General features: G+C 36.4%; 1 protein-coding gene across 1 annotated transcript in view; it reads left to right on the forward strand.

Annotated features, from left to right (window-relative positions):
- Positions 1 to 12,631, forward strand: part of CAND1 (cullin associated and neddylation dissociated 1) — a 67,681-nt gene that overhangs the window by 3,831 nt on the left and 51,219 nt on the right. The window contains exon 2 of the mRNA XM_017657608.3: positions 11,569 to 11,712. Coding sequence (XP_017513097.1) covers positions 11,569 to 11,712 — 144 coding nt within the window. The remainder of the gene's footprint in view (positions 1 to 11,568; positions 11,713 to 12,631) is intronic.

Here is a 12,631-nt window from a genome sequence, read left to right on the forward strand (position 1 = left end):
AATTTATATATCTGTATGTGGGGGATATTTGAAGGCATTTTTCTTGGAAACTTTTTAAAATGCTAATAAAAATCTTAAGTCCATTATGGAATCACAGGCTTTCAGAGTGGAAGGGACCTTAGTCCTAAAACATAGCTGAAAGTACTGTCTGGGTATTTACAATAAAATAACGAGAAATATTGAGTGCAGTTATCTGGACTGCTGGTGCTTTAAGAAAAGTAGGTTTAATGAGAAGAAATAGATTTATAGAGATTAAGAATGTGATTTCTGGGCATTTCTTATGTACTTTGTGCACGTTAATGACAATAAGTTAATTAGATTTCAATTATGTGGTATTTTTTCTTGATACAGGTACACTGCTAACATTAACCATCAGAGATTAGGCTGCACCACTGAAAAAGAGGAGAAAAGGACTTCATTGAGGAAACTGAGTAGAAAGATGACTGATAATTAGTTTATTTACATGAACAATTTTAAGACTGTCCCAAGTTAATTCTTTAACTCATTGGATGGTGCAGTTGGCCTGTATTAGATTTCTGTTGGAAACAGAGGTAAAATTGTATTTATATATGAGGGGTAGGCTTGTTGTGAGAGCTACTCATTGCTCAATTCAGGGTATCTATTTCTTCCATTATTTCTGCTTCTCTATGTTGGATTTACTGAAGATGAGTATGTTCTCCCCTCAAGGAACTCTTTATCAGTCCAGGAGAGTAAGCCAGGTATATAAGTTGAGACTATGACTATCTTGCTCATAACTGTGTTTGCAGAGCTTGGCCAAGTTCCTAATGATGGTATCCCCAGGATACCTGTTGAATAAATGAATTACCTGGGACTCCACAGGAATCTGAAAGTTAACATCTTAACTTCCTCTTCTCTCACCTTAAACCTCTTTTATTTTATTTTATCTACCAGATGTCCTAGTTTGAAAACTTCATGTCACTCTTATCCTACCTTTTATCTCTCCTTTCGTCCCCTAATGAGGATGAATTATTCAAATTAGTCTCCCTGTCTCAGGCCTCCTTTATAATCCAATTTTTTGGTGACTTTCATTAGAATTTTCTTTCTAAATAGCCCAGTTGATTATGGCCTTCCCCACTGACTACAAGATAAACTGGGAACTTCTTAGCTTTTGCCCACTTAAGATCAATGAAATTAACTCTTTCAAATCCCTGACAATCCCCAGGTATCTAAGTGGATATTTTCCTTGCTCATCTATTTGATTATTTAAGCACTGTTTACCACTTTTTCTTTCTTGAAAATCTCTTTAGGTATCCCTGACATAGGTTTGGTTTATAGCCATGACAGTGAGGTAGAACACACACTGTGAAATAAGTAATAAGAGGGTTTAGGACCTATTTATTTGGATAATTTTGGGGAAGAGTCTGAATATAAGGAAGCATAGATTCACTTTAGGTGGGATGTTGTGAGAAAGTGGGAGCAATTCTGTCACTTGACATCTTAATAATACAGAGAAGGCAGACTGGAGCAGAAGAGAAGCTGTATGTAACTGGTAAAGAAGTAGAAGTCAAAGAAGAGGCTGTTTGGTGTTTTGTGTTGCTAAGTGAACTTGTCTAAAATAGATGATCTGTGAGGTTGCTTATGTCCAGGCAAACAGTATGCTTTAGCTGTAAGCATAGGACACTTTGGAATAACGCTGTATAGGTATGAGCTCAGATCAGTTCCCAGATGGCAGGGGCTGTTGTTTCTTTCTCAATCCTCACTTTTGGCCAAGGACAGATGAAGTTGGGTTGTAGGACATTAATTCATAATGTTTGTTTTCACTATTGCTGAGATGTTGATTAGGATCAAAGGAGTGACCATACAGTGTAGTCTGTAGTTGAATCAGGCATATTAATCCTTTCTCCTTCTGTTCTAAGATGAGTCAGTTGAACCATGTGATATGACAGTGGCTGTTCAGTAACATAAGATTGGACAGGATACATGCCTGGCTATAACACCCAAGTTCTCTGGTTTTCCTCCTCCTTTGTCCATTTCCTAACTCACCTCCTTACCATTCCTATACCTAATCCATTTCAAAGACCTGTTAATTTTAACGTTGCAAATCTGAGTGTTGGTTCTTATTATTCATGGTAGTTATATTCTATAAAGTTGCCACAAACATTGAAATAGTAAAACTGAACCATTGCTTCTAGAGGAAGTACAGGGGGATATTCTTGTGAGACTCTGGTCACAGCATTTTCATTAGTTGATCAGTTTATAACCTTGTTTTATGGTGTTTCTATTTAAAGACACATTATTTAATATTTGTTGTTCATTAACATTGAACTCAGTAGCAGCTCATACCTGAATGAAACATATCTAATACATGTATTTTTTCTGGAATGTCCATCACAGTCTTCTTGTGTTTAAACAGTACTTAAGCATGACCCTTGGAGGTCATTTTAAATTACCAACAGAAAGCACCAACATGCAAAAAATGTGGCACTAGATAGATCAAAAAGAGGATACTTATTTATAATATAAGAGCAGAAACAAGGCAGAGCATCACCTTGTTCAACAGCAGCTGAGAATGTATGCTGTTGAGTGACTCAAATTTTTCATGGTTTTGCACATGCCTACTAATAACTGAAAGTGCTGGAGAATTGCTTTAGGTGTTATAAATAAATTTACTCTTTTGATAATGAGAATTGACTGTATGTCCATTATTCCATCTCCACTGATTGTCTTAACCCTAATTTTGGCTATCATCATTTCTCACTTAGACTGCTGCAATAACTCTCCTAACTGTTCTCCATTCAGTCTGGCTAAATGAAGGTTGGTTTTCTCCAAGCTGTTGTCCACAGTGTACTGGAGTAATATTTCTGGAGTGCAAATCTGATCGTTCTGTTTACTCCCCATTTCTACCCCCAAATGCCCTTCAGTCACTTTCCATTGCTAAAAGCCTAAAAGCCTAATAAAATCTGAAAATCTCTTTAATCTCTCAGCCCTTTCCTACTTGGCCACATTCCTTTCCCACTCCTCACTATCCCAATTCCTGCCCCTGTGTCAATTCTCAGTCTTCCTTGTTACACAACCCCAGTCCAGTTGAGGTCAGGTTGCTTTGTTATAACATAGTTTGCTTTGTGTCACATTTCTTTATAGCGTTAAATCTCAGTTCATAATTATATATGTAGTTACTCATCTTTGTAGCTTTAAAAATCACTATGCTTCTATAAGACTGTAATATAAGCTCTGAGACAGCAGGCACTGTTTGCTTTTGCCAACCCTGTGTCCACAGTACCTAGCATAGTACCTAGTATGGATGGGTTCATCCTGCATAGTGAGTGAATGAGTACCTAGGACATTTCCTATCTTGACCTCAGCCTATGTCTATCTTCTTCCTGTTAGGTTTTGTATCTCCTTATGCCCAAGCCACAACATCTCCTTAGTCCCTCACTCTCAAGTACTGTACTCCTCAATACCACACACACAAAGATAAAAAATTAAAAATGCCAACCAGTTGTTCCCATGCAAACCCCTATTAATCCTTTGTGGCCCAGACTAACCATTAGATCTTCAGTATGATCACTGAATATTACTTTAAAAAATTTGTAAGATTGGTATTTGTCCACTTAACTGTCTGCATGCCATATTAGATGAAAAAGCTAAGAGGGGAAGCCTAGGACTGCTGAACACCCAGCCCTGGAGATCTGCTTTGGGAGCACAAATCTACATTGCATGGTGCTCTGGAGATTACTGGGGTTGGAAAGCTAAGACAGGTGGAATACTTGGAGAGACTGAGATTCCAGCCATTTGTGGAGGACAGGGATCCACATCCAGCTACTCTGGGACAAAGGAAAGGCGAGCAGTCTGAGAGGCTTCCTAGCAGTGAGGGCTGCTGAAGGGGCAGGGTTTGCATGGAGCTTGCTGTGCTGGAGAAAGGGATAGGTGGACAAGGTAGTCTGGGTGCACTCTACCCAGCTGGTTGGGAATTTTCAAGAGCTTCAGGTGCTCCATCCACAGCTGGCTACTCAGCTCCAAGGTCCCCCATTGTTATACACAGCCTGCTGTGCCTTCTTACTGGCCTGCCGGCAGCAGCTCACAAACCAGCAGTCACTGCCCTGGGGTCAGGCCAGTCAGAGGGAGGCTCCACTTACAGCAACTACAGACTGAAAGCACAGAGGCTTCACCTGTGTGTTCAGCCCACTGGTTCTGAGAGAGGAGACAGGTGCTGCACCCGGGAAGCCGGAAACAGCTCTTTCCTCCCCTCCAGGCACCAGTGCCACTCCCTTGCGACCCACGACGTCACCCCAGGAGCTGAGCAGCTCCAGAGACAAGAGCTTCTTGGCATTAGAGGGTGCCACATACAAATATGAAATGTCAAAGGAACCTAGTTCAGACCAGAGTCTCACAAAGCCCAGAAAAAGGGCCAAGTAAAACTGAACTCACCAATCTTCCTAAAAGAGAGTTCAAAATAAAAATCATAAACATGCTCATGGAGGTACAGAAAAATATTCAAGAACTCAGGGATGAATTTAGGATGGAGTTTCAATCATGAAGAAATTCCATATCTGATATGAAACACACAATGGAGGGATTTAAAAGCAGATTAGATATAGTAGAAGAGATGGTAAATGGTACAGAGATTAGAGAAGAGGAATACAAAGAAGGTGAGGCACAGAGAGAAAAAAGGATTCTTCTCTCTATGAATGAAAGAATATTGAGAGAACTATGTGATGAATCCAAATGGAACAATATTTGCATTATAGGGATACCAGAAGAGACAGGAAAAGGGACAGAAAGTGTCATTGAGGAAGTACTTGCTGAAAACTTCCATAATTTGGGGAAGGAGATAGTCCCTCAGGCCGTGGAGGTGCACAGATCTCCCAACACAGGGGATCTAATGAAGATAACACCAAAACATTTAATAATTAAAATGGCAAAGATCAAGTATAAGGACAGACTTTTAAAGCAGCTAGAGAGAAAAAACATCACATACAAAGGAAAACCCATCAGGCTATCATCAGATTTCTCAGCAGAAACCTTACAGGTCATAAGGGAGTGGCATGATATATTTAATATTTAATGCAATGAAGCAGAAAGGCCTTGAAACAAGAAAACACAACCTGGCAAGGTTATCATTTACATTTGAAGGAGGGATTAAACAATTTTAGATAAGTAAAAGCTGAGAAAATTTACCTCCTACAAACCACCTCTACAGTGCATTTTGGAGGGACTGCTATAGATGGAAGTATTCCTAAGGCTAAATAGCTGTAACCAGGGGAAATAAAACCACAGCAAAGAAAATAGAACAATTAATTACTAAGCAGATGCAAAATCAAATCAACTACCCCCAAAGTCAATCAAGGGATAGACAAAGAGTACAGAATATGATACCTAATATATAAAGAATGGAGGAGGAAGAAAAAGGAGGGGAAAAAAAGAACCTTTAGGTTGTGTTTGTAATAGCATACTAAGTGAGTTAAATTAAACTGTTAGATAGTAAGGGAATTAACCTTGAACCTTTGGTAACCATGAATCTAAAGCCGGCAGTGTCAAGAAGTACATACCTATCGATAATCACCCTAAACGTAAATGGCCTTATTGCACCAATCAAAAGACATAGAGTCACTGAATGGATAAAATAAGACTGCTGTACGCTGCCTACAAGAGACTCCTTCAAACCCAAAGACATACACAGACTGAAAGTAAAGGGATGGAAAAATATATTTCTTGCAACTAATAGGGAGAAAAAAGCAGGAGTTGCAGTACTTGTGTCAGACAAAGTAGACTTCAAAACAAAGAAAGTAACGAGACAAAGAAGGACATTACATAATGATAAAAGGGTCAATCCAACAAGAGGATATAACTTTTATATATATCTATGCACCCAACAGGATGACATATGTGAAACAAATACAGAATTAAAGGGGAAATAGAGTGCAATGTACTCATTTTAGGAGACTTCAATACCCACTCACTCCAAAGGACAGATCACCCAGACAGAAAATTAAGGGGACAGAGGCACTGAACAATGTATTAGAACATATGGACCTAACGGACATCTACAGAACTCTCCATTCAAAAGCAACAGGATACAAATTCTTCTCAAGTGCACATGGAAGATTTTGAAGAATAGATCATAGACTAGGCCACAAAAAGAGCCTCAGTAAATTCAGAAAGTTTGAAATTGTACCATCCAGCCTCTCAGATCACAAAGGTATGAAACTAGAAATAAATTACACAAAGAAATCAAAAGCACCAACAAACACATGGAGCATTCATAACATGCTCCTAAATAACCATTGAATCAATGAACAAATAAAAACAGATGAAGCAATATATGCTGACAAATGAAAATAATAATTGAACATCAGAAAATCTATGGGATGTGGAAAAGGCCGTTCTAAGAGGGAAGTATATTGCAATACAGGTCCACCTCAGGAAAGAAAAACAATCCCAAGTGAACAGTCTAAATTCACAATTAATGAAACTAGTAAAAGAAGAATAAATGAGAAGCAAAGTCAATAGGAGGGATATAATAAAGATTAGAGGAGAAATAAATAAAATTGAGAAGAATAAAACAGTAGAATCAATGATAGCAGGACGTGGTTCTTTGAGAAAATAAGCAAAATAGATAAACCCCTAGCCAGATTTATCAAGAAAAAAAGAGAGTCTGCACACATAAACAGAATCAGAAATGAGAAAGGAAAAATAACTCCGGACACCAAAGAAATACAAAGAACTCTAAGGAACTACTATGAAAAATTATATGCTAACAAAGTGGATAACCTAGAAGAAATGGACAACTTTCTAGAAAAATACAACCTTCCAAGGGTAACCCAGAAAGAAACAGAAAATCTGAATGGAGCAATTACCAGCAAAGAAATTGAATTGGTAATCAAAAAACTACCTAAGAACAAAACCCCTGGATAAGATGGTTTCACTGCTGAATTTTATCAAACATTTAGTGAAGACATAATACCCTTCCTCCTTAAAGTTTCCGAAAAAATAGGACAGGAGGGCATACTCCCAAACTCATTCTACAAGGCCAGCATCACTTTAATACAGAAACCAAAAACAAAAAAAGAAATTACAGACCAATATTCCTGATGAACATAGATGCAAAAATACCCAACAAAATATTAGCAAACCGAATTCAAAAATACATCAGAAAGATCATCCACCATTAATAAGTAGAATTTATTCTAAGGATACAAGAATAGTGCAACATTTGAAAATCCATCAAGATCGTCCACCACATCAACAGAAAGAAGGACAAAAACCACATCATTATCTCCATAGATGCTGAAAAAGCATTTGACAAAATTCAACATCTATTCATGATAAAAACTCTCAACCAACTGGGTATAGAGGGCTTGTACCTCAACATAATAAAGGCCATATGTGAGAAACCTACATCTAACATCATATGTAACAGCAAGAAGCTGAAAGCTCTTCCTTTAAGGTCGGTAGTAAGACAAGGATGCCCACTCACCCCACTTTTATTTAACATAGTTCTGGAGGTCCTAGCCACGGCAAACAGACAACAGAAAGAAATAAAATTCATCCAGATTGGGAAGGAAGAAGTCAAACTGTCTCTGGTGGCAGATGACATGATACTGTACATAAAAATCCCCAAAGAATCCAATCCAAAACTACTAGATCTAATATCTGAATTCAGCAAAGTTGCAGGATACCAAATTAATAACAGAGAAATCTGTTGCATTCCTATGCACTAACAGTGAACTAGCAGAAAGGAAAATTAGGAAAACAATTCCATTCAAAATTGCATCAAAAAGAATAAAATACTTAGGAATAAACCTAACTATGGAAGTGAAAGACCTATACTCTGAAAACTACAAGACACTCCTAAGAGAAATTAAAGAAGATACCAATAAATGGAAACACATCCTATACTCATGGATAGGAAGAATTAATATTGTCAAAACAGCCATCCTGCCTAAAGCAGTCTACAGATTCAATGCAATCGCTATGAAAATACCAACAGCATTCTTCAGTGAACTAGAACAAATAGTTCTAAAATTCACGTGGAACCACAAAAGTCCCTGAATAGCCAAAGCTATCCTGAGAAGGAAGAATAAAGCTGGGAGGATTATGCTCCCTAACTTCAAGCACTACTACAAAGCCACAGTAATCAAGACAATTTGGTACTGGCAGAAGAACAGACACACAGACCAATAGAATAGACTAGAGAGCCCAGATATAAACCCAAGCATATATGGTCAATTACTGTATGATAAAGTAGCCATGGATATACAATGGGGAAATGACAGCCTCTTCAACAACTGGTGTTGGCAAAATTGGACAGCTACATGCTAGGTAATGAAACTGGATTATTTTCTAACCCCATACAGAAAAGTAAACTCAAAATGGATCAAAGAACTGAATGCAAGTCATGAAACCATAAAACTCTTAGAAGAAAACATAGGCAAAAATCTCTTGAATATTATCATGAGCAACTTTTTCCTGAACACATCTCCTTGGGCAAAGAAAAAATAAAAAATGAACAAATGGGACAACATCATGCTAAAAAGCTTCTGTACAGCAAAGAATCAGCAGGAAAAAAAAAGGCATCCTACATTATGGAGAATATATTTGTAAATGACATATCCACAAGTGGTAACATCTAAAATATATAAAGAACTCATGCCTCAACACCCGAAAACCAAATAACCCAATTAAAAAATGTGCGGAATAAATAAACAGACACTTCTCCAAAGAAGAAATTCAAATGGCCAACAGGCACATGAAAAGATGCTGCCCATCACTAATTATCAGGGAAATGCAAATTAAAACTACAATGCGATATCACTTCACATGAGTTAGGATAGCCAACATAGAAAAGACAGGGAACAACAAATGCTGGCAAGGATGTCGAGAAAGGGGAACCCTCCTACACTGCTGCTGGGAATGTAAACTAGTTCAACTGTTGTAGAAAGCAGTATGGAGGTTCCTCAAAAAACTAAAAATAGAAATACCATTAGACCCAGGAATTCCACTTCTGGGAATTTACCCTAAGTATGCAGCTGCCCAATTTCAAAAAGACATGTGCACCCCTATGTTTATTGCAGCACTTTTTACAGTAGCCAAGAAATGAAAGCCACCTAAGTGTCCATCAGTAGATGAATGGGTAAAGTAGATGTGGTACATATACACAATGGAGGAGTATTCAGCCATAAGAAGAAAACAAATCCTACCATTTGCAGCAACATGGATGGAGCTAGAGGGTATTATGCTCAGTGAAATAAGCCAGGTGGAGAAAGACAAGTATCAAATGATTTAACTTATCCATGGAGAATAAGAACAAAGCAAAAACTGAAGGAACTAAACAGCAGCAGACTCATAGAACCCAAGAATGGACTAATAGTTACCAAAGGGAAAAGGACTGGTGAAGGTGGGTGGGATGGGAGGGAGAAGGAGAATAAGGGGCATTACTATTAGCACACATAATTTAGAGGGGGTGGCACAGGTAAGGTAATGTAGCCCAGAGAAGACAAGTAGTGACTCTATAGCATCTTACTACGCTAATCGACAATGACTGTAATGGGGTATGTGGTTGGCATTTGATATGGAGGGGAAATCCAGTAACCACAGTGTTGCTCATGTTATTGTATATTAATGATACCAAAATTTAAAAAATTTTATTGCAAAAAAAATAAAAGCTGAGAGGAAGGGACTGAGTCTGTCCTCTCAGCGCTTAGCACCATACCCAAAACAATAAATGCTTAAGAAGTATTTTAAAAATTGGCTTTTGAGTTTGCCATTGATAGCTTTCAGACTGACCAAACATTTCCTTTTAAGATTTTTAGTGCAGATTTTTCTATCAAATTAATAAAGAAGGAATTCTCAGAACTTCGTAGTTTCTGGGTCACCACTAAAAATTAACTCTAATTTTACCTCATACTAGCTTAATACAGCACAGTTTCTCTGATTTTTAAAAATACTGCTAATTTGCTGATATTCATATCAACTTTTTTTTGATGTTTAACCATTAATCATAGATTTTTGAAAATTTCAGTAAACTTCTTTATTAAACTACAAGCTCTCTTAGGTCAGGAGCCAAGGTGTACTTGCCTTTTATCTGTCCTTTGTTCACAGTTCAGTCTTTGTAGCATAATAGGCAGTGAATAAATTACTGGTAAATAAAGGGGATGAATTTGTGTATTCATAGAAACCCTTCAGAACCATAAAAGAACAACTTTTTATGTTGGGATTGTCTGCTTTTTTACTTAAATTGATGGCCATTATGTTTTTAGCCAGATGATTAGCATCTTGGATTATTTAGAGCACTATGTACTATGGATTTTATTAAAATAAAACAGTTAAGATTAATTTAATGCTTTGTCTGTACAAGTGCCTCCATTGAAGTCCTATTCAGGTTTTTGTTTGTATACTTTCCAAAATAGAATAGGACCATGTCCATTTTTTAAAAGTATATATTTAATTTACCTTCTGTTGTCCCAATTTGAACATAAGCTTTTCTTTATATGCAGTTTCACAAAACTTGTTAAGAATTGTGCTTGCATTGTATTTTTAAACTTGGTCATATCAGCATTAAATAAACATTACAATTTATTGAAATTACTGTGAAAATTACCTTACAAATAATGAATTCCTTAATTAGTAAGTTGTTTTGCCAGTTCCTACCATAGTCTGTTGCCTACTTTATCAGATTATCTGCATAACTGTTTATCCTTTCAGCTTCAGTAGTTGTGTTTTTAAAATAAATTTAACATGAATTTTGACATTTCTCTGCATTATATAAAATAAATTTTTACTCAGACTGGATCTGATTCAAATAAAAGAAAAAGACATTAAATAGTTAGCATTTCAGTTAGATTATTTCAGTGGGTGGAAAGCCAAGAATTATGGGAGAATTTTGTTTGGCTATTAAGCACATTTGGGCAGCTTTATTTCAATATAATATTCTGAGACATTACTTCTAAAAAACGGTGAATTGTCTGGTGAGGTATAACAAAAAAAATCAAGTCTATTCATTGTTTTTATCTCCTATTCAACCCTTTCATTTAAAGCTGAGATTAAACAGTTGATTACTATGGGTTTTTTTTATCAGGCTTTTCAGTATTAGGCCTTCCTTTGCAGTAGTTCCTAAGGGGGAAGGGAGTGGATGTCAGATGGAACAACTTTTAATGTCTTCATAGTTTTGAAAATATGCCTGATATCTAGTGGTGGGTATTGGGTTGGAAGTGAGAATGTGTATTTTAGAAATTTCCCAGTAATTCATTATATGTGACCTCTCTCCCATCCCTGTCCAACACACAGTGTTACATAGGAAGATATTTTTAGTGTTCATAGTTAAAGGCTTTTTACATAGTGAATTCAAATGACGTGAAAAGAAAACATAAAAGAGCTTTTCTCCCCTAAAAGCAATGCTGTAATTAATTACAATGGAAGAGCACTCATTGTAGATCCTTCCAGTAAATTTGAAATCAAGAACCACCTGGGGAAGGTAATTCTGGGTAGTGATGACCTTATTTAAGAGTGTATCAGGACTTATATAAGAATGATAGCACTGGATTTGAAAGTCATCTTTTTTTTTAATCAATGCTTCAAATTTTTATCAACACTTTAATTTTTTGGTAGGTTTATGGCTACAAATGATTTGATGACAGAACTGCAGAAAGATTCCATCAAATTGGATGATGATAGTGAAAGGAAAGTCGTGAAAATGATTTTGAAGTTATTGGAAGATAAGAATGGAGAGGTACAGAATTTAGCCGTCAAATGGTAAGTTGTGTTTTAGTTCCTTCCCACCTTTGCCACTCCCTGTTAAAAACTCAGTTGTAATAATTGTTAAATTATCTTAGTCTTGGACTATGTCTTTCTGGGGTTTTCCTTTAGAATTTATAGGTGACTGGTGAATCTTTAGTGTTTGTATTTGGTACATATGATACATTTCCTTATAGTTTCTATATTGACTAAATGTAATCTTTGATGGTATCTTAGTTCTTAGGAAGTACATACAGGAAACTACAGAAATAGTGGTTCTTGTTTGACCTTATTTTTTAGCTGGGTTAAAAGACCTACTTGCTATCCATCTCTGTCCCTGTGGGGGGAAAATTTAAGAACCAATGATCAAAAGAAGTGAAAAAAAAAGATAATAGTTTAATAAACAGTACCAGCAATTGAAGCCATAGTAGACACAAATTAACACTAATGATACAGTAGTTAACAAAGAATTGTTTAGAAGAATTTCAGTAATTTCAATTGTCTTTGTGTGTATGGTGCAAAGGAGCATCTTGTTAGGCATGTTGAGACTTGGACTCTTAGTAACAGGGTACATAATTTGCATTTTCTGTAAATTCTATTAATGAGCCTATTTAATATCAAGTATAAGACACCCATAACAATTTACATAGTAAGATAAGTATAAACTTTAGTTCATATAAAAATTATATTACAGAATTTTATGTTATTTTGTATGTCAAAATATTTGAAAGAAGTTTAAATAAAGCACTGTCTCAGTATTACTCCTTTATTGGATTTCCTTGTAAAGGGTTTAAATTTGTTTTAGGCTAAGCGCTCATATACCTGCTGTAAAGCAGACAAAACTGAGAAATTGTTGGTCAGCATAGAGCTCTAGACATGCAGTACAATTTTCCTTAGCTTTGGACATTTGCAAATTTAAAATAAAATGGGTCTTCAA

The sequence above is a fragment of the Manis javanica genome, chromosome 10 (genome assembly GCF_040802235.1).
Source record: "Manis javanica isolate MJ-LG chromosome 10, MJ_LKY, whole genome shotgun sequence".
Lineage (NCBI taxonomy): Eukaryota > Metazoa > Chordata > Mammalia > Pholidota > Manidae > Manis > Manis javanica.